This window comes from Colobus angolensis, unplaced genomic scaffold, assembly GCF_000951035.1.
Source record: "Colobus angolensis palliatus isolate OR3802 unplaced genomic scaffold, Cang.pa_1.0 Scaffold4, whole genome shotgun sequence".
Classification (NCBI taxonomy): Eukaryota; Metazoa; Chordata; class Mammalia; order Primates; family Cercopithecidae; genus Colobus; species Colobus angolensis.
In genome coordinates this window covers 9873192-9899587 of record NW_012117376.1, presented here as the reverse complement: position 1 = coordinate 9899587, position 26396 = coordinate 9873192, and the positions used below count along the sequence as shown (strand labels likewise).

The following is a 26396-nucleotide window of genomic DNA, read 5'->3' as shown; positions in this document are numbered from 1 at the left end:
TTGCCTCATAACTGGGAAATTTTAGAAAATACAATTTATTTGAATCAGGATCCAAATCAGGTTCCCACAATGGTCAGCTAACATGTCATTTAAGCATACATATATGTTTTTACTCATTCACTCAGTGTTCAATTTCCACTTGCCTCATAACTGGGAAATTTTAGAAAATATAATTTATTTGAATCAGGATCCAAATCAGGTTCCCACAATGGTCAGCTAACATGTCATTTAAGCTTTTCTATAAATTCTCCATCTCTCTCTTTTTTTTTTCTTTTTTTTTGTCTTTCTTAGAATTTATTTGTTGAAAAAACTGGATTGTTTTTCCTACAGTGTCCCACGGTGTGGATTTTGCTGATAGGGCCAATGTGTTCATCGTAAACACATTGTTTATGATAAAATGGGGTAATCATTGTCTCCAAGAATTAAATAAGATCATGTCTATGAATGAACGACGATAATTGGAAGGCACCCCACAAATGTCATGTGTTAGTGCTTCATTAGAGCCTTTCAATAACACCCTGGTGCTCCTGTTGTTCTGATGATATAATTGAGGTTCAGAGAAGCGTAGTAACCTGCCCACCCTCACAGCTAGCTCATGGCAGGGAGGCAGCAGAATCCTACCGCACCTTCCCATTGCTCTAGGGCTTTGGGATTCTGCTGTTTGAGCCTCAGTTGCTGCATTTGCAATAACAGGCCAGGCGGCCAGACCTGGGGCTTCAATGATCTAACAAGATGCCCGGTACCTGGCATAGTGCCTCACTCCGTTCCCTTCGCTGTCTGCCTCTCTCATCCCTACTGGTTATCTAGCAGTGATAAACCCTAGATCCTCGTCTGCCCTGAGCCCACCCTCAGGCTGGCAGAGGCAGGGTGGGCAGCCCTGGAAGCTGAGCACATTCTGTTCTCAGGGCAGCTTGAGCCAGGTGACTGTGACCTCTTGGGCTGCAGGAAACAATCAGCTCTTCTTCCTCCTTCCCTCTTGATTCTGTTGCTCATATCTTGGGTGACGGGGCCCAGAGGGAAATGCTCCAACTTCCAGCAGTGCCCAGCCTATCTGTGCCCAAATACATGGTTTCCAGGCTCTGCCCTTGGTTCTAACAAGCCTAAGGTGTAGTTCTTCCTAGAGCTGACTCTGATAGTTTGATTTCTACCCAAGCTCAGTGTCACTTAATCAATAGGCAGTGTGCTGGGCCCTGCAAATAAGAATAACAGTAACAATGATAGCAACAACAGCAGTAATAATTGCCCACATTTGTACAGCACCTACTCTCTGCCTGCCATAGTTCTAAGCACTATGCATATGAGGCCAGTACTAGTATTGCCCCCATTTTACAGGTGAGGAAACTGAGCACTGAGTTTGAATTGCTCACCCAAGGTCACATAACTAGTCACTGACAGAGAAAGGATTTGAATAAAGGTTTGCCTGGTAAAAGGTAGGTACTGCAAAGAGAAGAATACAAATCCAGCTGCAGATGGGCATATATGCCATGCTTCATGCCTCCATATACCAACCTTATTGTTCTCATTTGCCTTCAAGGAAATTGAGGCTCAGAGAGGTAGAGCAATAAATCTGCTTGACTTCAAGGCCATGCTCTTTCTACTCCTCCAAGCTGAAAATAAAATCACATCACTAGAACTCAAGAGAGGGGAGAAGGGTAGGAGGGAGACAGCGGGCTGACAGCACTCAGAAGATGGGGCGTTGCCTTCTGAAGCTCCCTGCATGAACAGCCACACATGCTTGGCTTTGAATCTTGGTAAACCAAACCCGCACATCATAGAAGGTGTCTAACTGACTCACTCCTGTGAGGACCTCCCAGCGGCAGGTCTGGCCCCTTCACCCCATTTTACAGCTGTGCAGACTGAGGCTCCAAGGTGTCAAACTGTCTGAGGTCCCACAGTGAGGCCCTGGGGACCAGGGCTCTGTCCCTGAACTGCCTAGCAGTGAGGGGCAATCTTGGTGGGGCTTGGAGGTGGCCGCTGAGGAAGAAGGACCCTCCCCCACCACAGACCAGTGTCATCACAGTCACAGGACTCTGGTTATCAGCCATCTCCCAGATAGACTGTACATGCTCTAGGGAGAGAGGCCGGGGCTGTCATGGGGACCCTCGGCTCCCAGTTCCAAGCACAGAGCCAGGCACAGAAACTTTCTTGGAAGGAGGGAGGGATGGGTAGGATGGTGTACCAAAGCCACAGGCCTCAGGCTCCAACCCACTCTCAGGGCTAACAGCATCCTGGCTATCACATGTTACGAAGAAGAAAATTCCTTTTTTTTTTTTTTTTTTTTTTTTGAGACAGGGTCTCTCACTCTGTCAGCCAGACTGGAGTACAGTGACGCAATCTGGGCTCACTGCAACCTCTGCCTCCTGGGTTCAAGCGATTCTCCTGCCTCAGTCTCCCAAGTAGCTGGGATTACAGGCACCCGCCACCAAGCCCAGCTAATTTTTGTAGTTCTAGGAGAGATGAGGTTTCACCATGTTGACCAGGCTGGTCTTGAACTCCTGACCTCAAATGATCCACCCACCTCGGCCACCGAAAGTGCTGGGATTACAAGCTTGAGTCACCACGCCTGGCCAAGAGGAAGAAATTTCTAGAAGAAATATTTGTAGGACATGTAGAGCTTTCCCTCGAAGGAGGGAATTTTGCGACTGTTACACCCATACCTGGGGGCTGTCCCATTGCAAGGGGCAGAACAATCCCGTGTGCCCCCAGAGCGTACGAGCACTGGAGACGGGCAACACTGGAGAGACAGATTTCAGCTGAAATTAGGAAGTACCTCAAAATAGGCAGGGTGGCCCGCTGGCCCTCAGGACACACCCAGCTGGCTGGGACAGCAGTTATGCCAAGTAGGGGCTGGAAAAGGGATTTCTACACCAAGGAGGGCCCCAAGGCTGGCTCTGAGGCCTGCCCAGCTCTATAACCCCAGGTGTCAGGAGTTGACCTGTGATTCTGGGTCACATTCTCCCATCCGGAGGTTCTATTCTGTTCCAACGCCATCATCAGAGCCCCTGTGAGCTACGCGCTGACTGTGGCAGGCGCAGTGCAGAGCATCTAGCTCATGCAGTCCTCACAGCACTCCACGCAGGGCATATTCTGACCCCATTTGACAGATGGGGAAACTAAGACTCAGAGAGGTCAAGTGGCTTGTCCAGAGTCAGCGCCAGGAAACGTCAACACCTGGATGTGAAAACAGACTTCAGACTTCAAAGCCATCTTGTCTCGTCTCGGCTGCTCTGATCCTGGTATCCTGTGGTCCCAAAATTTTCTCTGTGGCCTAAAGCCAGAGTTCTTCCCCTGGGGGTGAACCACAGGCCCCTCTCACCACTGCTTGGCCCCTCCCAACCACAGCCCCCACCCCAGCCTCACCGCAGCGGCTCCGTGGTTTCCTGGACACTCGCAACCAACAGCAGCTTTTACCATAATGGTTCCCACGAGGGGCTGTTAGTCCATTTTCCCTGCTTGGTTCTCAATTTCTCTGATGGGGGAAGATGGCTGGGGCCCAGGATGCAGCCATAGGCTGCCCTCCCCAAATAACCATATTTATCTCATACTCTGGACACAGCACAACATTTCAGCTTAATTTTATTTCCTCTTATAAATGGGCACAGCACGGGAAGTGTTAAAAAACAAACAAACAAAAAAAAACAAAAACAAAAACAAAACCAGTTCCTTCACAAGGCTGGAACAGGTGAGTACCCGCAGTGAGGCAGGCACCTTGGTCTCTTTTTTCCACTGTCTTTTTCCTTATTTAATGTTTTGGCCATGAACTCAGGACAGGTACAGTTAATAAACAGGTTACAGGGGAGAGAAGGGGCAGGGAAGGCCTAGGGGAGGGAATGGCAGACCCCCACCCACCCCAGGCCAGTTCTGTACAGGAGAAAGGACTCACCAGAGGGAGGGACACTGTCTTCAGGGGGCTCTCTGGAGCCACGCCGCCTACGAAAAATATTTACATGCATTTGCCACGCTGAGGCCAGGGTCACTGTGGTGCCAGGTAGGCACCTGGGGGATGCTGGGGCCATCGGCTCTCAGATGGCGACTCCCAGGGCCCAGTCTTGATGCCTCTGTAAATCTGTACAATTTGCGGGCTTCTATTTACAGGCAAGAGGCCTGGGAAGGCAAGTCCAGGGTTGTAGTTGTTGGGAGAAGAAATCCAGAGAACCCAGGAGGCAGCTACTCCTGCCCTGCGAGGCAGAGGGTCTGCTCCCTGCGTCCAAGGGCCCCCACCTGGAGGCCTGACAGGCGGCTCTGCCAACCCTAGAGGGGTTTGGTCCACACACCCTAAGCCCTGCCCAGCCCTGGTTGCCACCCACACACCTCCAGCAATCAAGGAGACCAGCCTTTCAGGCAAGGCCCCATCTGGCCCCCTGGAGACAGGGCCTGGGCTCTCCACGTCCTGGCCTGCCTCGTGCTCTGGCAGCCAAGGCCCCAAAGGCTGTCAAGCCACACAAGCTCTCTCTCATTTGGAACTCGCTGTGCTTCCAGCAAATGCCAAAGCCCCTCAGAACACCCCATCGCAGGCAGGGGTAGGGTACATGAGGGCCCTGCATCTGCATTGCACCTTGGAGAACCCTAGCTGGTCCTCACTGAACTCTCTCGTACTGCCTTGCTCTGGTCAGGCTGGCCAGGGCAGATTTGGGCTGGTCAGACTCTTCAACCTCACAAGGATAAAGCCTAGACATCTGCCTTGGGTCCAGGGCTTCATGAACAAGGCCCCTGGCCTCTTCTCTCAAATGCTAGGGACACAGAGAAGAGAAGAGCCAGTGCCAGGAGCCCAAGCCGCAAATCAGAAGCCAGCCCCTAGGATGTGAGGAGCCAGGTCTGCTGGGGCCACCCCAACCATGGGCTCCAGCCCTACAGAGAACCTACACCAACTGGTGGGTCTCCCGCCCAAGGTCTGGCGCCTTCTGGGGCTGGGAGCCCAAGCCCTTTTCTCCTCTATCCTCCCTGGTTTCTCAGCCTTGGCCTGCCCAGGCCGTCTCACCAGAGCTGTGGTCTCCAAGACAGCAGCACCCCAGGGAGCAGGGTAGGGAGGCTGAGCCTTGTGGTCTCTGGCCCCAGGACCCAGTCCTTCTGCTCCAAAAATGACTGAGGCCAACCCACCCCCTCCAGATATTGGGGGCCCCCCATTCCCACTCTTCTAAGGCTGGGTCCACCTGGCTTCCTCGCAAGCCTCTGGGCCCTGTGAAGGAGGGTTTTGGGACTGGAAGATGGAGCCCAGCCTGGAAAAGACAGGCTATGGGACAGCCCCCGGAACCTCACCCTCACTGCCTACACACTGCTACCCCTCATCCTGCAGACATCTGCTGCCAGGGCATCTTGCGAAGGGCCCTGAAAGAAAACTTGCCTTCCTGACTTGAATCTAGGCTGTGGGTGAGGGGTGGCAGTGTGAGTGCCAGCCAGTCACAACTCACACCACATCCCTTTGGCTCCAAGAGGCCCCCTGCCAAGCACGCCCTCCCCCAAAGATCTGTGACCCCACATTTAAAATACGGATGGAAATAGCCCTACTTGCAAGGTAACAAAGGAAGTAACCCCTCCCCCACTATCACCTGGTCTCATCCCTCGAACCCTGACCTCAGGGCCTGAGGGATTTGCAGGGGCTGCTTCCAGCCATGGCCCCTGAAGCTGCAGCCAGAACTGTCTGGTCAAATAGGTGAGGGGGTGCCCACAGGGAGGCCCTCTGGGCAGGTGGGCTGAGGTTGGCCTGGCCAGGCAGAGGGCAGAGGGTGCGGAGGGCCCGCCCTCACAGGCACTTTGGAGACTTGTGTCCTGGGAGGCAGAGTCAGCCCCCTAGCTCAGAGCAGGAAGGGGACACAGGGAGATAAAGGAGCCCAACCACATGCCCCCTCCCTGCCCTGGGCCTTCTGTCCTGGGAGACCCAAGACCCCCCAACAACCTGGGGCCAAATTTCCTTCCTCAGCCTTAGAGGAGCCCCCAGGCTGCCAGCCAGTGGGGGTCTGGCCCCAAACCTCCCCCTTTGCCAACTGTAGTGGGGAGGAAGAAGGTAGGGGTGAGGCCAGGCCCACCTGTGTGCAATGCCCTGAAAGGGCTGTGGCCCCACACTTTTTCCAAGAAAGGCAAGGGCCTGCCTGTTTCCCTCCAGCATTGAGAGCAGGTCATGTGGAGTGAGACTGTGCATCCACATGGAATTATGTCTGACACTGGCTGGGGTTGGTGGCTGCATGGTTGGTGTGGGCACCATGGCATGGGACTGAGTATGACGGGGCAACTTAGGGGGACCCAATATGGGCTGATTGTTCCGGCTCAAATCCACCCTCCCCAGTGAGCCTGAAAGCTGGAGACAATGTGTGTGGTGCCAGAGGGTAGGTGTACTGGGGGTAGGAGGAGGCCACACTGTCACTATCATGTGACCATGACTAGTGACTTGCATTGCAGTGTCTGGGGGTGTGTAAGTGATGCATGAGGATAAACATTCTTGGAAGGATGTGTGTGTTCTGTGATATGTCTTGATTGGCTGGGCGGTCAGGATTGCGTATGGTTTTGTCATTGCATGCTTTTGTCTTGTGTGTGACTGCGTGAAAATATGTGTGACAGTGTGAGCAATGGTGTCTGTGCAGAGTCTCCTCATAGGAGGGACATCGGAGCAGCCCCTCCTCACCAATGGCTGCCCCAGCACCCTCAGGAAGCTGTTTCTTGGAGGAAGATGCAGAAAGAAATGAAGTCTGGGGTTCATGTGTACTTGGCAGGCAAGAGGAGAGATTCAACAACCCCAGAGAGACCAGGACAAAACAGGCTGGTGACAAGGGATACCCTCTCACCCAGGCAGAGAGAGGCCCTGGGATAGGAGCAAAAGGTTGCAGTGAGTGTCTAGATGATTTCAAGGGCTGTGTTTACCAAATGTTTGTCCTGGAAATCAGTCTGAGTGCCTCTCTGCCCCAAAAGGGAGATTTCAGTGAGCCCTGTGGGTGCCAAGTTGGGGCTCAGGCCTATCTCAAGCCCCATCCTTTCTTCCACCACCAGCCAATCAGGAGCTTTCTTCCTCTCATCCATCTGACATGAGGTCCTGAAGCCCCAGACTGGTGGCAGGGATGAGGGGAACAAGAGATGAGCTCATAAGGACACAGTCTGGGGCAGATGGCAGCAGCCCCTCTTCCTCGGGGAAGATCTGTGTGAGGCTGGCAGCCTGGGAAGACCTTGGGAGGGAGGGCAGAGAAGAACTGGGGCTAGGTTCCAGGCCCAGTCCCAGGCTTGGGCTGGTGGGGCCAGGCTGGGGACTGGACGGCAGGGTGGTGTTGAGGCTGCAGGGAGGCACTGTGGCTCCACTAGGCATAGAACTCCTCCTGCTTGTCAGGCTTCTGGTATGTGACGCTCGCCTGCTTGGGTTCCTCCAGCGTGTAGCTGCCCTCATCCTTTTTCTTCATGCGATAGATGAGCAGTGTGACCAAGAAGGCAGCAAAGAGGGCGCCCACCACCCCGCCCACAATCACAGCTGTGGAGGAAGAGGGCAGAGGTCAAGGCCCAGAGGCAGGGTAGAACCAGGGCAAAGGGTCCTCAGGGGTGGGGGCCAGGGTATGGAGAGGGCTGGGAGTCCTGGATCTGAGTTGGAGTGAAGATGGAGACAATACTACTACTACCAGCACTGGGTACCACTATAGGCCTTCACTGGCTGCATTCTATTTGCCCAACACACTAACTCACTGAACCCTCACACCAGCCCTATCCGGGAGGGGTTATCTGAGGGCTTCATCAAATTTAAAATGCCATCAGTCATAAGATGCCCCAGTATTTTATAACTGCTAGGAAAGAAAAAACTTTGCTAACTAAATATGACATACCCCAATTACAGAAGAGTTAACATGTGAACAGATGTACCTCTTAGAATTGATTAAGGGCAAAATGACTATCCCCATTCTACCGATGAACAGAAGGAAGGCTGGAGAGGTGAAGTACCTTGCCTTGAGTGCAAAGCCAGAATTTGAACCAGGAGTCCAGAGACTCCTTAGATGCAGCCAGGGCAGGTCCACAGGGACTGGGGTCAAAAATTGGGGAAGGTCAAGCTGAAGGATGGGTCAGAGGTTAGCATCTAGGAAGTGAGGTCCCACACATCAGCCAGTGTGGCCCAGGAAAGCAGGGATCAAAGTCAGAGTCCACGGAGGGGTCAGAGGGCACTGAGGAAAGGCCTAGAGATGGACATGAAGTCAGGGTTGGATATTGGGAAGGAGAAAAGTCGGGAGGAGCCAGAAGGCAGGTCCTGGGGGGTTGACTTCTCAGGTTTCCTTCCTATCTGGCTCCTAGGAAACCACGCCCTGATCTTCTTTCTGGGTTCCTAGAGGCAATCGGAGGCCCAGCCAGGTGCCTCACTCTGGGATCCTCCCAGGCTCCCCTTGGCCCAGACCCCACTCCTCACCTACGAGCACCTCCTTCCGCTCCAGGATACTCTTCTGAGGCAGCTGAGCAGCTGAGCTGCCCGAGTCGATGGCATTGTCCAGGAGGCCAGGGCCTGGGCGGGCACCCTTGGGCAGTGTCCCAGGTGGAGATGATGGCTTGGCCGCAGCCCCTCCCACAGCTACCACCTCATTGGCTGTGTCTGGTTGTGTCGTCTCTTCTTCTGGCAGCTCAAAATCTCCGCTGGGCCCCCCACTCACCGGCACCTCCGGCTCATCCCGGACTGTGGTCAGGAAGGTCTCTGGAGTTGGGGTCTGCAGAGAGGGTGGCATGAGCCCAGGACAACCACACATGCATGCATAACCCCCCAGCACCATCCTACTGCCCTGGGGGGCTAACACTTAGCACTCCCTACATGCCAGGCACTGTGCTACTCACTATCCCCACGAAGGAGTGTAACAATGTCCCCAGTTTACACAGCAGGAAGTCAGTTCAGAGCGTAAATGACCTGCCCAAGGACACACAACTAGTAAGTGGGGGACAGAATTAAAATCTAGATCTATCTGCCTCCAGAGTCTGTGTTTCTAACCACTACCACACTGCCTCTGTTCTTGCTCTGGCCACATCCTGTCCCCATCATGTCCCCTCCAGCGGTCTTAGTAACAATCCTCGGGGGATTCCTGCCGAGAAGATGTTTGGGAACTGCTGGGTGCAGCTGCTATGGATGTGGGCCTGGTCCGGGTTCATGCCTAAGGCAGGGGAGCCTCCTGTAGCCTGGAGGCCAGGCCAAGAGCAAAACCTGCAGAGCATCATGGCCTCAGGGGCAGGTGTCCTGGAAACCAGCTCAGTGACTGACAATCTCTAGGGCTCCCACCACTCAGAGGCAGGATCAGAGCTGGGAGTCATGAAACCAAAGTGGTGGCTGTGGGAGCCATTTGGAGCAGGGATGTCGCTACTTCAAAGGTGGGCACGGAAAGGCGGGCCTGGTGTCCAGGCTGAAGAGAGGCTGCAGCAGTGCCCCAGTGTACACAGCGTGCACAGCGGCTCCTCCAGCAACCTGGGCTCTGTGCACCTTCTCCTGGGTTCCGTACCCCATCATTGTTTCCCCTTCCTGCTTGGCCAAGTCTGTGTGAAAATACCAGGCTGCCCCAGCTGCTTGAGGAGGCGAGGGAAGGGCCCGCATCCTGCTGCAGCTGGCCGGGGAGTCAGAGGGACAGACACTGACCCCAGGGCAGCTCCACAGCCCAAGGGCCCTCCTCAGTGAGGCCAGCTGCAGAGGGCTCTGGCACCCAGTCCATGTTCCCACCTCTCCGTCTTACTCAGTGCACCCAGCAGGGACCAGACCACCTCTCTCACGTCCTTGGGATTCATCCATCCCTGGCATTCCTGACATCTTCATCCTCTTCCCGTCAATTCCCCTGCCCCATCCAGAATATCCCAAATGCACACACATGCAACCCTGGCCCTGCGAGACTGCCTGGCTATGGCGCCAACTGCCTGGGTTCAAATCCCGACTGCCATTGCTGGCTGCAGAGCCTTGGGAAGTGGCTTCACCTCCCTGTGCGCCAGCAGTTGCTCGTCTGTAAAGTGAGATGACCACAGTGTTGCCCATGGGGTGGGCATGAGGGCTGGGGCTAACACAGGTAAAGTGCTGAGCACTGAGCCACACCCAGGCAGCCCTCCACAAGGCAAGTGATGCATTCTCATACAGCCGGCTCTTAACCACCCTCAGACCCATGGTATTAACAACCGTGATGAGGACAGCAGCTGAGAACCTAGTGGCTGCACCATCACCAGGCGCTGTTCTAAGCACTGTGGAAGTCAGCAGACTTCATGCTCACAATGAAATGATACACATTCTATTGTTTTCTCCTTTCCGTAGATGAGGAATCGGAGGTATAGAAAGGATCAGGGACTGGCCTGAGGTCCCATGACGAGGAAGTGGCAACGGAAGGATTCTAATCCAGCTACCAGACTGCCCAGTTAATGCTCTCAACCGAAACACTCAGCCTGGCCTGCCTTGTCACCAATGCACACGTTCACCCAATTCCTTCCCCACCAATGTCCCATCCCATTAGGATCCAACCACCCCAGCCCTCGTTTTCTGTCCCTCTTTCCTCCCCATCTGATCTCTGTCCCTTGGTCCTGCCCCTTGCCCCCACTTTGTCTGGCCCATCTCTATAGCTTCTGGTCCTCAGTCCTGTCCAGCTCCATCCTCCTCATCCCTCCCCTGACCCACCCTCCTCTGCCCTCCTCCCTGTCCCTTCTCAACACCCTCACCTGAGCCACCTCCGTGGGTCCAGGGGCAGTGGTCCCCAGGGGCAGGGTGCTCCTCTCAGGGATGTCAGGCTCCTGGGTGGTGGCCGGCCTGGGAAGGGCTCTTGGCCGGGAGGTAGCTGCGCTGACCAGCCTGGGTGTTGGGGCCTCAGTGTCCAAGACAGCTGCCGTGGTCGGGGGGGAGGGCGCCTCGGGGGTAGTGGCCCGTGCCGTGGCTACCGTGGTCAGTGGAAGAGGCAGAAGCCTCTGTACGCCGGTGGTCCTTACAACAGCAGTGGTGGCCGTAAAAGGGGGTGCTGCAGGGGTGCTGGGGGCGGCGGTGGCCACTGTGGCAGGCACTGTGGCCACAGTCGGGGCCCCTGTTGTTGTGGCAGCAGTGGTAGCCGTGGTAGTGGAGATGGTGGTGGCTCTCTGGCTGGGCTCTTCCGGGACTTCTGTCACCACCAGGGGGCTGGTGGCTGGCTCTGGGGTGGGGCGCTCAGAGGGGAGCTCTTCAAATGGCGTGCCCACAGGCTGGATGTTCGTGGTGGGCAGCACCGCAGGTGTGGTGGACACCGCCAGGGCCACATCTGGGCTGAAGCGCATGGCTGTCTCAATGCCCGACTCCTGCTCGAAGTCTGAGGGGGTGGGGGAGAGGGAGAGAGCTAGGGAGCTGGGTGGTTGTGAGGGGCATGAGGATCCCAGGTAAGCAATGGCCATCAAGATTAGGTCTCCCAACCCCCTCTCTTTGCCCAATTTTCCCAGAAAAGATGAGAGAAAGGAGGACGGCACAGCCTGGCCAGAGGTGGCCAGTTGCTGATGTTCCCCAACCTCTCTCTGCCAAGTCAAAAATTCTGGGGGCCGCCTCTCCCAGGAAGCCTTCCTTGACTATTCCTGCCCACCCGACCTACAGCTTCTATGAGGTTGAATCCAGGCAGCAGCAACTGAGGCGCTTCTGGTTGCAAAACTTGCTGGGGCTTGCAGGGGAACACAGGAGTGGCATTCTGGGAAGAGTCAGACCCCAAAGGCACCCCTACCACACGGTCAAGGCAGGGGTGGTACACTAAGGGCTTCCCCCCAGAGGCACAGGCAGAGGGTAAGAGGGAGAAGAAGCCCTTGCAGCAGGGGAACTGCTTGAGCAATCTGGCTGATGCAAAGCCGGGACAGTGAAGGAACTTGGGAGGAAATGAGACAGGCGAAGCGGGAGGGAGAAGCCACAGCCAGCTCCTGGGCTCGGAACCAGGCAGGAGGGAGGGGAGCCAGGGAGCTTTGCGAGTAGAGATGTGACCCGACAGAAATAGGTTTTACAAAGAATAATTTGAAAGGGGCTCAAAGGACTGGGCTAAGGAGGGAAGACCAGAGGCGAGGGCTGTGGGGAGCCAACTCTGTGGCGTGCAGACCCCGTACCATCTCCTCAGATGCCAGCCCAGGCCCTCACTGGGCCCAGTCTCAGCCACCGTCTTTTTGCTACTGTTTTGAGAGCTCCTCCTCTGTGCCAGACTCCAACTTCCTATCCCAAACCCTCCTAGAGGCACTGAGAGGAAGGCGTATTTCTCACTATCCGCAGGTGAGAACACAGGGACTCAGGGAGGGGGAGCACCGAGGGGCGCACAGTTGCTATGTGGCAGAGTGGGGCTCCCAGCGTCCTTCTCTCCCAAGACTCTGCTAGACCCACCTGGCCTGGCTCCCCTTCCCCAGGGCGGAGCCAAACCAGGCACCACTTGAAGCACCTGCCCTGTCTCATCACAGCCCTAACCCCACCACTGGCCACAGCTTATTGGACCTGATGGGACCACCCAAACCAAGCAAGGTCTGCAGAGAGAGCCACATAGCACACATAGAGATGCAGACGGGGGACCCTGGAGAGCTGGGCATCCTGGGCTCTGAGGTCCTCCCAGGCCTGGTTCCGTCCCCAGGAGGATGTTCTGCCCTTCTTGTTCTGGGGATCCTGCCCAAGAACTTGTCTGACCCATACAGTAAACGCCCCCTGCCTCACTGAAGCAAGCCCCCATGGGCTGCTCAGAGAAGGGACTGGATACAGACTGGTCACTGCCACCAGGCAGGGGTAGGGAAGGGGGTACTTACAGCCCGAGCCCGACCCTGAGTAGAGGTCATCCAGTTCATCATCGGGAAAGGAGTCATCGTCCCCAGAGCCCTCCAGGTCCACGGGCCTCTCAAAGTTCTCACTGCGCCAGCGCTGGGCCTGGGGAAGGTAGAGGCGGACACAGGGCTCGGCACCTGAGACTGGCAGCTGGGTGTGCCCAGAAGCGCAACAAGTGCCCTTGTGGGCCGACTGACATCCACATGGGTGACAGAGATCTTGTGTGTACCCGGAAGGAAAGTGCGTGTGTGTGAATAATTCACGGGGTGGGGTGGGGCGGGGCAGGTCACCTGGGGCCCCATCCCAGAAGGCTTTCAGTGTCTGGCTGATGACTTTCTCTTAGAAGCTGGTCATTTTTCATCTTGACTGCACATCTGAATATTGTGAAAACTAAATTCAGTGGTTCAGTAGGTCTGAGGTGGTCTCTGAGCAGCTGCAATGTTGGACTGGCTGCGGGGAGCCCTGGGGTGTGTGTGAGCAGGGGAGGGCTGGACTGGTCCCTGCATTTGGGGCCCAGCCTCTCACCCCCTGCCACTGATGGGCCCCCTTCTGGAGTTGATACAAAGCCAGAGTGAGGATCTCAGTCCTGTCTTCATATCCCCAGCCTCAACCACCTGCTCCAGAGCCCTACCCAGCCCAGCCAGGGCAGGGAGCCAGGAGGTGCCCCTCACCAAACGCACACACACACACAGTCTCAAAGTAATGAATTAATCAGTATTTACTTTCTACCAGTGAGTCATGGAGTGGAACAATTAGTTTAATTGCTCCCGTGACGAATTGCTGGGTCTTCCTCCTTTTTAGACATTCCAGGAGCTCAGAGCAGTAGGGCCCAACTTTTCCTCAGCTCCCCTCTGCCCAGAAAGACAAACACCCACGGTGGAGGAGCTAGAGCTCCCCATACCACTTCCCTCCACAACCTGAACCAGCCAACCCAGAGTCCCCGCTCCCTCCAGCTCTCTGGCAAGCAGCCTGAAGTCACACAGAAGAATGGGGACTGAGCAGGGACCCAGGCTCCGGCTCCTGCCCCTGCCAGGGCTGTCTTCACTGTCTTTCTATCCTTCCCAGCAGGCTGGGCAGTGGCTTGGAGGCCTTTAGCTGGGAGGAGGGATACTAAGAGGTCTGTGGTCCCTGGAAGCCCCCAACTGAGGTAAATGTGGGTATCAAAACAAGGGAGTCCCCAAAATTCCTCAGTGACCAGTGCCACTTAGCCCCTAAACTCCTGCTTCAAGAAAAGCCTGTACAAACCCAAAGACCTACCCCCAAGCCACATAGACCCTTGAAATGACACACCCCAGAGACACAGCACATGCACAGACATACACTGACACATGCTCACCTAAAAGCAGCCACAGAGGGCTCAGCGTGTCAGCACGCCTGCGGGTACAAACAGCCACTAGCATGGGGCAGGAGATGCTGGGCCTGCCGTGCAGCTCTGAGCTCAGAGACAAGCATCGAGCCTCCTGGAAACCCATCAGCCTCCACTCAGGTAGCACTCACCTAGATACTATTCATCCCCAGCTCAGTAGCCATCGACATGACAACCGTTACCATGACGACCATCTTCTCCATGCTAAGGACCAGGAGCTGCAGCTCCCCACAGAGATGGGGAGGTGCAGGAGAGGGAGAGATCACAGTGGAATGGAGAGGATGGCAGGGAGTGGGGAGGTGGAGACAGAGACGGGGACAGAGAGGCAAGGACAGAGGGAGGCCAGGGGGCAGAGGTGCAGAGATGGGGAGGGTGGGCTGGGGGGTACGAGAGAGGGAAAGAAGGCAAAGATGGGAGGCAGAGGGGGAGAACTCACACATCCTAATTTAGCCTCATGCTGATGAGGCAAGGCTGGGGAAGGGGCCACCTCAGTCATTTTCCAAACCTGCTTCCAAGAGCACATTCTTTCCGAACAGCAAGCACCCCCAAGGCGGGATGGCAGGGGGAGGAATGGCCTGGTCACCCCTGAGCCCACCTGGGATGCTCAGCAGGAACTTAATGCAAGGACACCTGGGACCTGCAGGCACGGGCACTGGGACTCAGTGAGGCCTTCGCAGGAACGCTACAGAGGGGGTGCTGGTAGCTGCAACTCCCAGAGGGGACAGAGGAACGAGGGGTGGGGAACGGAGCCTGAGAGGCAGCAGGGAAAGCCTTAAGAGTCACAGAATGCCTGAGGAGGAGGGTGACAAGCAGCCTTTGACCCCCAAACGACCTCTGCATTTGCATAATCCATCATAATGAGCATAATTATCCATGCCATTCCCTTAAAGGAGAACTGAATCCAAAAGCCCCAGGACGCTGCCAGCTTCTCCTTGACCTTCACTGTGTCCCCTCCAGGTAAACATAACCCTCCCATGCCTGATAGGAGGCCTCTGTACCCCCAACACACACATGCACTCGCAGAAACACACACACACAAAACAGCCCAACATTCTCATGCATGTACATTCTCATGCACGTACTATGCACCCCAACGGATACACACACACACACAACTAAGTGCAATGTCTGCCCACCCCAATCTGTATACTCACCACAGCCTATAGGCAATATAGCCCAGCCCACACCAGCACACACTCACCCATCTACTTCACCCCTAGCTGCATGTACACCTGCCCTAGGGTACTCACAGCCACACACACACTCCTCTCCTTACCACATACCCTACAGATGCCCCCGACAAACCTCAGCACATTCTCCTGACCCCACACACCACACTCACCTCACCAAGGCCCACAACACGGAGCCACTGCCATGGCCACGTATGTTCCCTAAACGCACATCACTCCTAGACATCACCTCCGGTAGGTGCATCCTGACTCAGACATGAACCTCACAACTCGGATACAACCTTTCCTCTCGGCTGCACCCCCCACACACAGCGAGCATGCCCGGCAGAAACATGGAACCTCCTGCTTCCGGCCACCACCAATCTCGGGAAGGGACACCCAGCGGAGGCTCCCTGAGCAGCCCATGAAGTCCTGAGCATCGGGTTCCAGGCGAGCCGCTGGTTCCCAGGGCACTGGAGAGACCTCCGCCTGCTGCTGCCGAGGGCCTGCCCCAGGTCAGGTGCTGGCAGCACGTTACTTATGCAGCCTCCTTTAACCACCACAACTGCCCAGGGTTTTATCATCCCCATTGCACAGATGCAGGAACTGAGGCAGGGGTTAGAATTCAGGCATGAGGCCTCTGTCTCTGAAACCCTTGTTCTGGACATTCCTGGGCCACCCCCAGACCCACTGCTCGTCCAGGGCTGAATTCATACATCTGTGCCCGCAGCTGCCCCTCACCCCCTCGCATGATATCAACTCAGCAACACCCACAGCTGTCCACGCCCACTAAACATCCACACCCACACACCAGCACACAATGGTGATAAGACTATGCAGCTCATAGCACTGCAGGAGAAGGGGCTGAGCACAGGACCCAACACACCAAGCGCTCCCAACACCCTGCTCCACACGCGTGCAGCCTACTTGTCCCTCCCTGAACCTGCCCCAGCAGACATACACCCACCTCACATGACATTAACAGACCCACAACACCTGCATCCCAGTTCCCTCCCCTCACACATGGGCTCAAACACGCACTTTCCTTCCGGGTACACACAAGTGCACACACACATAGGGATGAAACGTGGCACCCTTCCTAACGGACTGACGCCCCCCGCCTTCCATTTTTCCTCACAGTCCCCTAGTCATCACACCCTCCTGAACTCACCCACAGCCTCACTCCACAGAGGCACCTCAGGCTCCCAACCCAGAAGGGACCAGGACCAGCAGTGACCCACAGGCCCCTTCACTCCACATCTACTCCCACCGATCCTCTCCTAGAGTTTTAGAGCAGCAGCTGGGGAGGCTCCCCTGGGCCAGCGGCAAGGAGGTGTCACCTCCCAGGTTGCCCGGCCCCCTCCCTCCCAGGAACACCCCGTCAGGGCTGTGACGGGTGAGGGTCCAAATGAGCTGGATATCAGCTAAGTCTCCTCACTTCCAAGGCTACCTCTGCCCTCCCACCCATCACTCACCCTGAGTGCAGAGGACATGTTCAGGAAGGCCAGTGCATCCCTCCCACCCCATCCTCCCTCAGAGCCCACTCCAGAGTTTGGGGTCTCTTGTGCCCAGCCCCCACACCACCATGAGCCTTCCTAGAGAAACAGGTCAGCACAGAGGCGAAGCATAATGAACCAGCTCCTCTTTACTACCCGGTTGGCTGTCAGGCAAGCCATTTAATCTCGGCACCTCAGTTTTCTCGACTGTAAAGTGGAGATGATGATAAGACTATGCAGCTCATAGCGTTGCTGTGGGAAGGGGCTGAGCACAGGACCGAACACCAAGTGAAAAATGAATAAATCAACGTAGCCACGATTGCTGTTAGCTTATGTTAAAATTTCTATTATTATTTCCAAGTCTTTACCTCATGTAAGCCTCAACCTCCTCATGCGGGAAGCCAAATTGGGATGACTACACCCAGGCAGATGAGACAATTAATGCCCAGAGAGGTTAAGTGGCACTGCCAAGGCCACACAGCAGGGGAGAGTGCAGAGAGAAACAAAAAGAGAGAGGTTGGATGAGGGGGGAGAAAGGGCAAGTTACAGAAACAGACACAAGCACACAAATTAGGTCAGCAGGCTGGGGGCCAGGAGCCCGGCACCCCTGTGCAGCACTAATCATGTTGCAAAAAGACAAGAATAAAATCGAGTGTAATTAGTTCTGCCCGAGCTTCCTTCCCCTAATTAGCCAGACTCAGGCCTCACTTTCTTGGTGACCAGAGGCGACATGAGCAAGGGTTGGGGGCCCAGCTTTAGGTTCTGACAGTCTTGGATTCAAATTCAGCTCTGCTTATTTGCTGGGTGACTTTGGACATGTTACTTAACCTCTCTGAGCCTGTTTGGTTAAATGAGGCCAATAATGATACTTCATAAAGCAGTTGTGAGAATCAAGTAAAATCATGCATGCACACAGTCAGAGCCACATAAGGCTTTGTCTGTATTCCTATGGCCTGCATTTCCCACCTCAGGCTGCAACTTCAAGGATACACTGGGCCTGAGGGATCACTGAGTTCAATTTTCCCCTCTTACCAATGTGGAAACTGAGGCACAGAGAGGGGAAAGCCTTGCTTATCACACCCGCTGAGAAGAAAGGAGGGGCAGGGTTAGTCTGCCATGAAGCATTCAGAGAGGTAAAGTGATTTGCCCAAAGACACACAGCAACGATGTAACGACTAGCTCCTTGAGGCACGGAGGGAGGGCGTCTCAGCATGGCCCTGCAGGCTCCGTCCCCAAAAATCCCTCAGTCCTGTGAGAACTCAATGCCCCTCACGCTCACCAGATCCACCCTGGAGACCCACAGCATCACCGTAGGAATGTGAGCTGGGGCCAGGCTCCGGGCAGCAAGACAGCCAAGGGGGCTGCACAATGGGGAGCCTGGACCAGGAGGGGGACGTCTCAGTCCCCACCCCCACCCAGCCACAGCTGCCCTGGCCAGGAAGCCAGAAGCCCCACACCCACTCGTGGCTGGAGATGAGGGACATGAGGACTGCACCCGCTAGGGAAGGGGCCACAGAGCCCAAGTCCCAGAGAGCAGAGGCCTGGGGAAGAGTGATGCGGAGAGCAGAGAAGGCCAAGCTGAACTCCACAGACCCCCCAAGAAAAATCCACCAAGCCCAGAAACACACCTTCCCACTCACCCCAACTCACACACTCAAGCCTCTCACCAACCAAACCTATCCCCACACCCCACTCCCATCTACAAAGGCATCTCAGAGGGCAGGAAACGTTCCCTTTGGGCCCGTCCCATCCCAGTCAACTCCTCTGCAAAGACATCATGGCAGCAGAGCCCTCCCTACCCCAAGCCTGTATCTCCCCTGTCGCCTCCAGTCTGCTCTCCACCCAGTCCTGTGTTCCCACCATCCCCCGCAGGATCCCCTTTTTCCCACTGTAGCAATTGCCCCCACCCCAGCCCCAACAGGAAAGCAGGTAGCAGCCCTGGCTCAGGCGCCCACAGCCTCCAAGACCGTGGGCAAACCTTCTTCCCCCTTCTCTGCCTTTCCTTTGCCCCATTTGCAAAGGAAATGGAAAACCAAGCATGGTGGTCTAAGAGCCTTTCTGATTCTGACACTCTGAACTCCCAAACATTCGGTCCTTAGGTCAAGGCTATCCAGCACAATGTTATTTACGAGAGGGAAAAAACGGAAATAGCCCACACACCCAGCAACAGGGGACGAGTGAAATAAATGAGGGCACAGGCCGGGCACGGTGGCTCATGCCTGTAATCCCAGCACTTTAGGAAGCTGAGGCAGGTGGATCACGAGGTTAGGAGATCCAGACCATCCTGGCTAACACGGTGAAGCCCCATCTCTACTAAAAATACAAAAAATTAGCTGGGCACGGTGGTGGGCGCCTATAGTCCCAGCTACTGGGGAGGCTGAGGCAGGAGAATGGCGTGAACCCGGGAGGCGGAGCTTGCAATGAGCCGAGATCGCACCACTGCACTCCAGCGTGGACGACAGAGCGAGACTCTGTCTCAAAATAAATAAATAAATAAATAAATAAATAAATAAATAAATAAATAAATAAATAAATAAATAAATAAATAAATAAATAAATAAATAAATAAAATGAGAGCACAACCATAACATGGAATATTATGCAGCTATCAACAACTGAGTACTCACAAATCTACACTGTCTAATTAGGTTATTAAAAAACACAAATGCATCATAGAAGGCTTTTTTTTTTTTTACTTGTTTCAAAGAATATTGAAGAATGTGGGAAAATGTACATATTGATCACCAGAAGACAAGACAGGATAGCTGTTGATAGGAATATGCAGATGGCTCTCTCTATTCCTCTGTGACTTTGGGCAGATATTTAACTCTCTCAGGCTGCTTAAACTGGTAAAACAAAGATAAGAATGCCCACTCATGGGGTTTACAGAAGGAGACTGGGCATGTTCACACATTAACAAATGGCTCAGTAAATGCCGGCTATTAATATGAGTATCATCATTATGTTTAAAAAATAGGTTACAAAAATATGTAGAACTTGATCCTGTTTTAATGAACTCACTACCAAAGTGAATTTCTCAATGCTGCATTATAACTAAAGGCTCCCAGAGGCTCTCTCTGGGTGGTGGGATTACAGGCAGCTTTAATTTCTTCTCAGGACCTTTCTGTATTTTCCACAATTTCAACGATAAACCCATAGCACTTTTGTTACTAGAGAGAGCACATTCTCCCTGAGTCTCCGTCCCTGGCGTTCTCTGGTCTGTGAAACTTCCGGGTCCCCTGGTTCTGCTGAGACCCCATTGAGACTGTCCATGAGCAACCTTACGAGGAAACTGAAAAGGCGGGTGGAAAGGAAATGAACACAAAAGCCTCTGAGGGAGCTGGCAGGGCCCAGCGGCCCGACCGAGCCTCACCACAGGCGGGCTGGCTTGGCAGGACCTGGCTCCCTCCCCTGGCATCAGCCTGTCTGGCGGCCACCTTGGCCTGTGGTGCCCAGACACCCACCCGCCTGCCTTCTCCCATCAGCCCCATTCCTGGCTCAGCTGGCCTGGCCAGGCTCCATCAAGGTGCAGACTGACTGCCCTACAGCAGCCCACTCTGTCCCCTGTGCCTAGACAGAAGCTGACAATGCAACCCTGGGAAAGCCAGGCCCCTTCCTCAACCCGGGGCTGGGACTCCATCACCGCCCCATCAATCCCAGCCACCTGCCCTCCCACGTCACTCTTGGCCACCCTGACTCACACTGCTCATTGATGCCTGTCCCCAAGCTCGTGCCTGAGAGCAGGACCACCCACTGAGGCCTCATTTCCAGCCCCAGCAGCACCCCCCACACCCTACTCCCAGCTGCCCACCCCCATAGTCCTCCCACACAAAACTATTTACGGCTCTGGGAACACGGGGATCCTTCAGGCCTGTTTCTGCTTCCTGGAATACCTTTCCCTACCATCTCTGCCTGGCCAGCACCTACTCAACTGGTTAATCAGTAAAACCAATGGTTATTAAGCACTTATTGTGTGCCAAGCACCATCCTAGGCACTAGGTATGTCCTCACGAAGCTGGCTCAGCTCACACAATGCCTCCTTTGTGAGCCTGCTTGAATGTCACATACGCACGCCAACCACCTCCCTGGTCCAAATTAGGAAGTCCTTTCTTGGGGACTCAGTACCTCCACTGTGTCGTCATTTACTAAGGGAGAAGGCCCACCAACCATGCTCCGATCACTCCAACGGGACCTTCCACTGGATCTCAGTGAACCCACTTGGCCGCCTTGGGAAGCAGAAAATATGGTCTCCATTTATAGACGAGGAGACTGAGGCTGTTAAGCCATCAGCGGGGTCACACAAGATTTGAATTCTGGCCTTGCTAAGTCTAAATCCTGTGTTCAATGAACTCCTGAACCCCTGAGAATGCATGCAGGGAACCCCAGTTTGTGATTCAAGACTCCTTCCACCGAGCACTTTTCTGGAAAAGGCTGGGCCATTCCATCCCTTACGAAAATGATCACAGCCCCCGCAGAGGGAGGCCTCACTAAGTGCCAGGCTTCTTTTTTTTTTTTTCTTGAGGCGGAGTCTCGCTCTGTTGCCCGCCCGGACTGGAGTGCAGTGGCCAGATCTCAGCTCACTGCAAGCTCCGCCTCCTGGGTTTACGCCGTTCTCCTGCCTCAGCCTCCGGAGTAGCTGGGACTACAGGCGCCCGCCACCTCACCCGGCTAGTTTTTGTATTTTTAGTAGAGACGGGGTTTCACCATGTTAGCCAGGATGGTCTCGATCTCCTGACCTCGTGATCCGCCCGTCTCGGCCTCCCAAAGTGCTGGGATTACAGGCTTGAGCCACCGCGCCCGGCCAGTGCCAGGCTTCTTAAATGCACATTGTCTCATTTCTCTTCTCAAACAGTTTACCAGAAAGGGATTGTCACTCCCATTTCACAGATGGGCAAACCAAAGTTCAGAGAGGTGAAGCAACTGGCCCAAAGTCACACAGCAATGGGCCAGGATTTGAACCCAAGATTAGCTGAACCCCAAAAGACCATGCCCTCTGGATTACAGAGCACACCTGCTCCTAGCCCTAATCAGTTCCCCTGCCAAAAGGCTCTCAAAAGCAGGGCAAATGTCAGAGACCAGCACCACCTCACACCCAGCTCTCTGCACAGAGACAGCCTGAAAGCCTGGGAATAGAAATGGAGGACAAGGCGCGCTCACACGACAGGTGGCCCAGCTTAGGTAGGCACCCCCCGCCCCCACCATGACTCACCAGCAGGTGCCTTTAGGAGTCCGTCACCAGGCTCCACGACTGTCAGTGCCAGCAAACATGGCAAGGGTTGCCCGCTCCTGGGGCCCACGAGTCTCCGAGGAACAACCCGGTGTGGAGTTAGGTGTTCCCGCCCTGGCTTCCCACTCCCAAACTTCGTACCTGGTCATATCCCTTCGCCTCACTGGGCCTCACTCTGTCCTCCTAGGAAATACGAATAATGATCCCCAACGCACAGAGATGCCAGCTGGCATGTGCCTAGCGGTGAATAGGCAGTCAGTAGGCGCTGGGACATGACTTCGTGTCCCCACCCAAAGCTCACCTCCCTGACCACCAAATCCACTCAAACGTCCTCCCCACATGCCCAGCTAGTCTGCAAAACCAGGACTAGTCCTCAATTGCTCACCACTAGCCTGAAATTGGCTGGTTTATTTCTGGGCTTCACAGGAATGTGTCTGTCTCCCCCTCCAATTGCTCCTGGTGGCAGTGACTGGGTCTGTGTGGTCATTCCTCTAATCCCAGGGCTCAGACTGCTCCTGGAACACAGTCAGCCTCCATCAATCTTTGTTCAGTGAATAAACTGTGGGGTGGATCACCCCCTAGAAATCCACATCACCTGCCTCCTGCTCCCAATCGCTATGGGATCCCGAGCCAGGCCCTGCTCTTCTCTGGCCTCAGTCTGTGTGTAAAACTGAGGAATGGACAAGAGTTCTCTCTGGTCCCTCCAAAATCCAGCCAGGAGGACTCCAAGTGAGCTAGGAGGAGAGAAGAGAAACGGACACTAATCCCAGCATATTTTGTCATAAAATGTTTATGTAAATTATATGCAAATATGCAGATCAGTGGGCTCCCAGTGGAGCCTACATTCTGGCCATTTCTCAACCAGGCCTGGCCCTGGAGGAAAACAGCCTTCACTGAGCACACACTAAGCACTGGACCCCCTCTTCTCAGGAGCCAGGTGAAATGGGCCTCCTTACCCCACAGAGGCAGAAAGCCCAGGCGACTTGCTAGAGGTCAGTGAGCTCGGCTGGAGAGTGAGGATGGGGTTCAGGACTGGAGCAGGGAGGGGGAGAGCAGGCAGGGTGGGACGTGGCAGTGGGAAGGGGCTGGGGGATCACATGGAGGCCCCTAAGAGCGGAAGGATCCTCAGCCTGACCTTGGAACCACTTGAAGCCAGGTGAGGGGGCTCCAGGGGCCTCGCCAGACGTCGAGCTCTGCTGGGCTGACCCGAGCCTCCTCCAGGGAACCAAAGAGGCCCTGCTGGAGTCAGCCCGGGCAGGCCCAGCCCTTCCAGCAGTCCCGGGAGCCCGGGAGCTCTGACGGCTCCCCAAAGCCCTCTCCATACACAGGCTGAGCATACACCCTGGGCACACACACATAACTGAAACAGCCCTGTCTGTAAGAGTGTGTGTGTGTCCAGGCCTCTCCTCCTGAGGAGGCGGGCTGTGGTTCCCCGCACCCTCCTGTTTGCTGGGTTATTTATAACCAGCCCAAACTCACACACAGTGGAGATGCCACTCCCCGCCCCCAGCTTGGAGCAGTCCCACTGGCTTCTCGGCTGCTCCTCTTCAAGGGACAGTACAAGCCAGACTCAGATGGTCTGAGCCACAGCAGACTTGGGAGTCACTGCCACCATCAACCAGATGGGAAACTGAGGCACAGAGCAAGGCATCAGACAAAAAGCCTGGAAGAAGGGCTTGCAGGGACCTCAAAAGCCAGCCTAGGGCCACACTTGCCCCAGGACTGTCTCCAACCCAAGATGAGGCTCTGTGGGACACAGTGGGGTGGGAAAGGAAGGGAGGGAGGGAGCCAGACATGTCCAAGCTCTCACCCTCACCTCCAGAGGCCTAGGACACACAGCAGGGACTCTGATGCTAGACTACGTGGCTCCAAATACCAGGACTGAACTTCACCAGCTACGCGCCTCTGGGCAAGTCAGTCTACCTCTCTGAGCCTCCGTTTGTTCACCTACTAAATGGGCATAGTAACAGGACCGACCTCAGGGGTTGGGAGGATTAAATAAGATGATCCAAACAAGGCTCTCAGCCCACAGTCTGACTACTTCTCAGCCTAGTGACCCAGGACAGGCTGCGTGGCCTGAGCCTCAGTTCTGTCATCTGCAAATAGAACAATGATATGGCCCAGAGGGTCACGAGGACTGAAGCACCGGTTCCCACACACAGTACGTGGTCAGCACGTACAGATTCCATCTTCTATTCCTCCATTCCCAGGGGGCCCCATGGTTCCTGACCAGCCCCAAATCCTCTCCTTGATACTCCCTGTCTCCCATCTCTGAGCATCTACTATGTGCTGGGCCTGGTGGGGGTTGTTCTAGATATTATGCCATGGAATCTTCTAAACAACTCTTCAAGGGATAAATTCCCTTCCCAGCTCTGCAGTGGGCCTTCTGCCTTGTTGAATATAGATGTTCTATAAATACTTGAGGGATGAATGGATGCAAGAATGAATGTGATCAAAAAGTCAGATAATCACAAGCGTTGGCGAGGACGTGGGGAAATCGGAACCCTCACACACCACTGGTGGGAATGTAAAACAGCACAGCCGCTTTAGGAAAGAGACTGGCAGTCTCTCAAAATGTTAAATGGAGTTTCCATATGACTCAGTAATTCTACTCTTAGGATATACATTCAAGAAAAATGAAAATATATGTCCGCACACCAAAAAAGGTAGCATTATTCATAATAGCCAAAAGGTTGAAACTACCCAAATATCCATCAGCTGATGAATGAATAAATAAAATGTGGTATGTTCATACAATGGAATATTATTCAGCAAAAGAAAAAAAAAAACTAATACTGAGGCTGGGCACGGTGACTCACACCTGTAATCCCAGCACTTTGGGAGGCTGAGATGGGAGGGTCACCTGAGGTCAGGAGTTAGAGACTAGCCTGGGCAACATGGTAAAACCCCATCTCTACCAAAAATACAAAATTAGCCAGGTGTGGTGGCATGTGCCTGTAGTCCAAGCTATTTGGGAGGCTGAGGCAGAATTGATTGAACCTGGGAGGCGGAGGTTGCAGGGAGCCAAGATCATGCCATTGCACCCCAGCCTAGGCAACACGACCAAAACTCAGTCTCAAAAATAAACAAATAAATAAACTAATACTGATACTACAATGTGGATGAACCTTGAAACCATTATGTTAAGTAAAAGAAATTGGTCACAAAAGACCACATATTATATTATTCCATTTATATGAAATGTCCGGGATAGGCAAATCCAGAGAGAGAGAAAATAGATGAGCGATTGCCTATGCCTGCAGGGGCTGGGGAGAAACAGGGAGCGACTGTTAATGGGTACAGTGTTTCTTTCTGGGGTGATGAAAACGTTCTAAAATTAGGGATGGTTTTACAACTATGCAAATATACTAAAAACCACTGAATTAAATACTTTAGATGGGCAAGATGTATGTGAGTTATATATCAATAAAGCTGTTGTTTCAAAAATAATAATGAATATGAAACTGAGGCTCAGAGAGGATGAGAAACTTGCCCAGGGTCACACAGCAGAACTTGGACTCAAGTTCAGGTCCTCCAGAGCTCAGCGTTCCTTATCCTGACAACACGCTTATCTTGGCCCTGCTCACTTCCTCTCCCATTTGAAACTTACCAAGCTCCAGGTGAAGCCTCCACAGCCCCCACCCCCAGACAGGCAAACGTTTACTCCGCAGACCACAAGTAGGAGAGGCCCAGCTCAGCAACTGTCTCTTCTATGCTGTTCAAAGGCCACTTTGTCAGGTGGGGCCAGTGGAGGGGGACAGGCTCAGCCCAGAGCCTTCAGACTCCAGGGACTCCAGACCCAGGCTGGCCGCCATCCCCAACCCTCGACCTCAGCGTTCCAACTGCAGCCCTCAGTGGTTCCGGATGCCCCACCCCACCCTCTGACCATGTGCCTGGCCCCTGGCTGCCCTCAGGAAAAGGCATGAGGATATGTCCCCGCTAGGGAAGGGGCAGAGCTTGTCAGGGTCCCAGTGGTAAAACATGTCTGCATTTAAACTCAAGTCCATCTGCCCTCTGTCCCCATGGCTGTCTAAGGCAACTCTGAGGACAGGCGCCTCTTCAGGCCCCACCCTTCATCCTGGCCCCAACTTCACCTGGCTCCCAAGCACCAGCCCGCCCAGCACAGCTGGCAACCACCAAGCCCCTCAGGTGGTTTCCACTCTACTCTCTGGCAGAGGCCTGTCTGTCCTGGGCTAGGCCTGGGCTGGAGCTACCAGGCCTTTGTCTGGAAGGTGCTCATTAACCCCCTCTCTCCTGCCTGGCTGAACTCAGGTATGAAGCCTAAAACCCCTTGGGCCCTGTCTTGAGCCTCCACACCTTGGCTTCGCCTCCCAGACTTTGATCTCTCAGCCATTAAGAAGGGAGGAAGAGGCTAGGAGCGGTGGCTCACACCTGTAATCCCAGAACTTTGGGAGGCCAAGGTGGGTGGATCACGAGG

The 26396-nt window shown here is 54.5% G+C and overlaps 1 protein-coding gene across 1 annotated transcript; it reads right to left on the bottom strand.

Annotated features, from left to right (window-relative positions):
* Positions 1-3561: 3561 nt before the first annotated feature.
* On the bottom strand, positions 3562-14823 carry SDC3 (syndecan 3). Its single transcript, XM_011955491.1, has 7 exons — positions 14662-14823; positions 14037-14074; positions 12991-13074; positions 12685-12802; positions 10624-11237; positions 8366-8657; positions 3562-7447 (listed from the first exon to the last, which is right to left on the bottom strand). Exons 3-7 carry the CDS (start codon positions 13000-13002, stop codon positions 7281-7283), a joined length of 1203 nt encoding a protein of 400 aa, XP_011810881.1. The 5' UTR covers positions 13003-13074; positions 14037-14074; positions 14662-14823; the 3' UTR covers positions 3562-7280.
* Positions 14824-26396: the final 11573 nt, after the last annotated feature.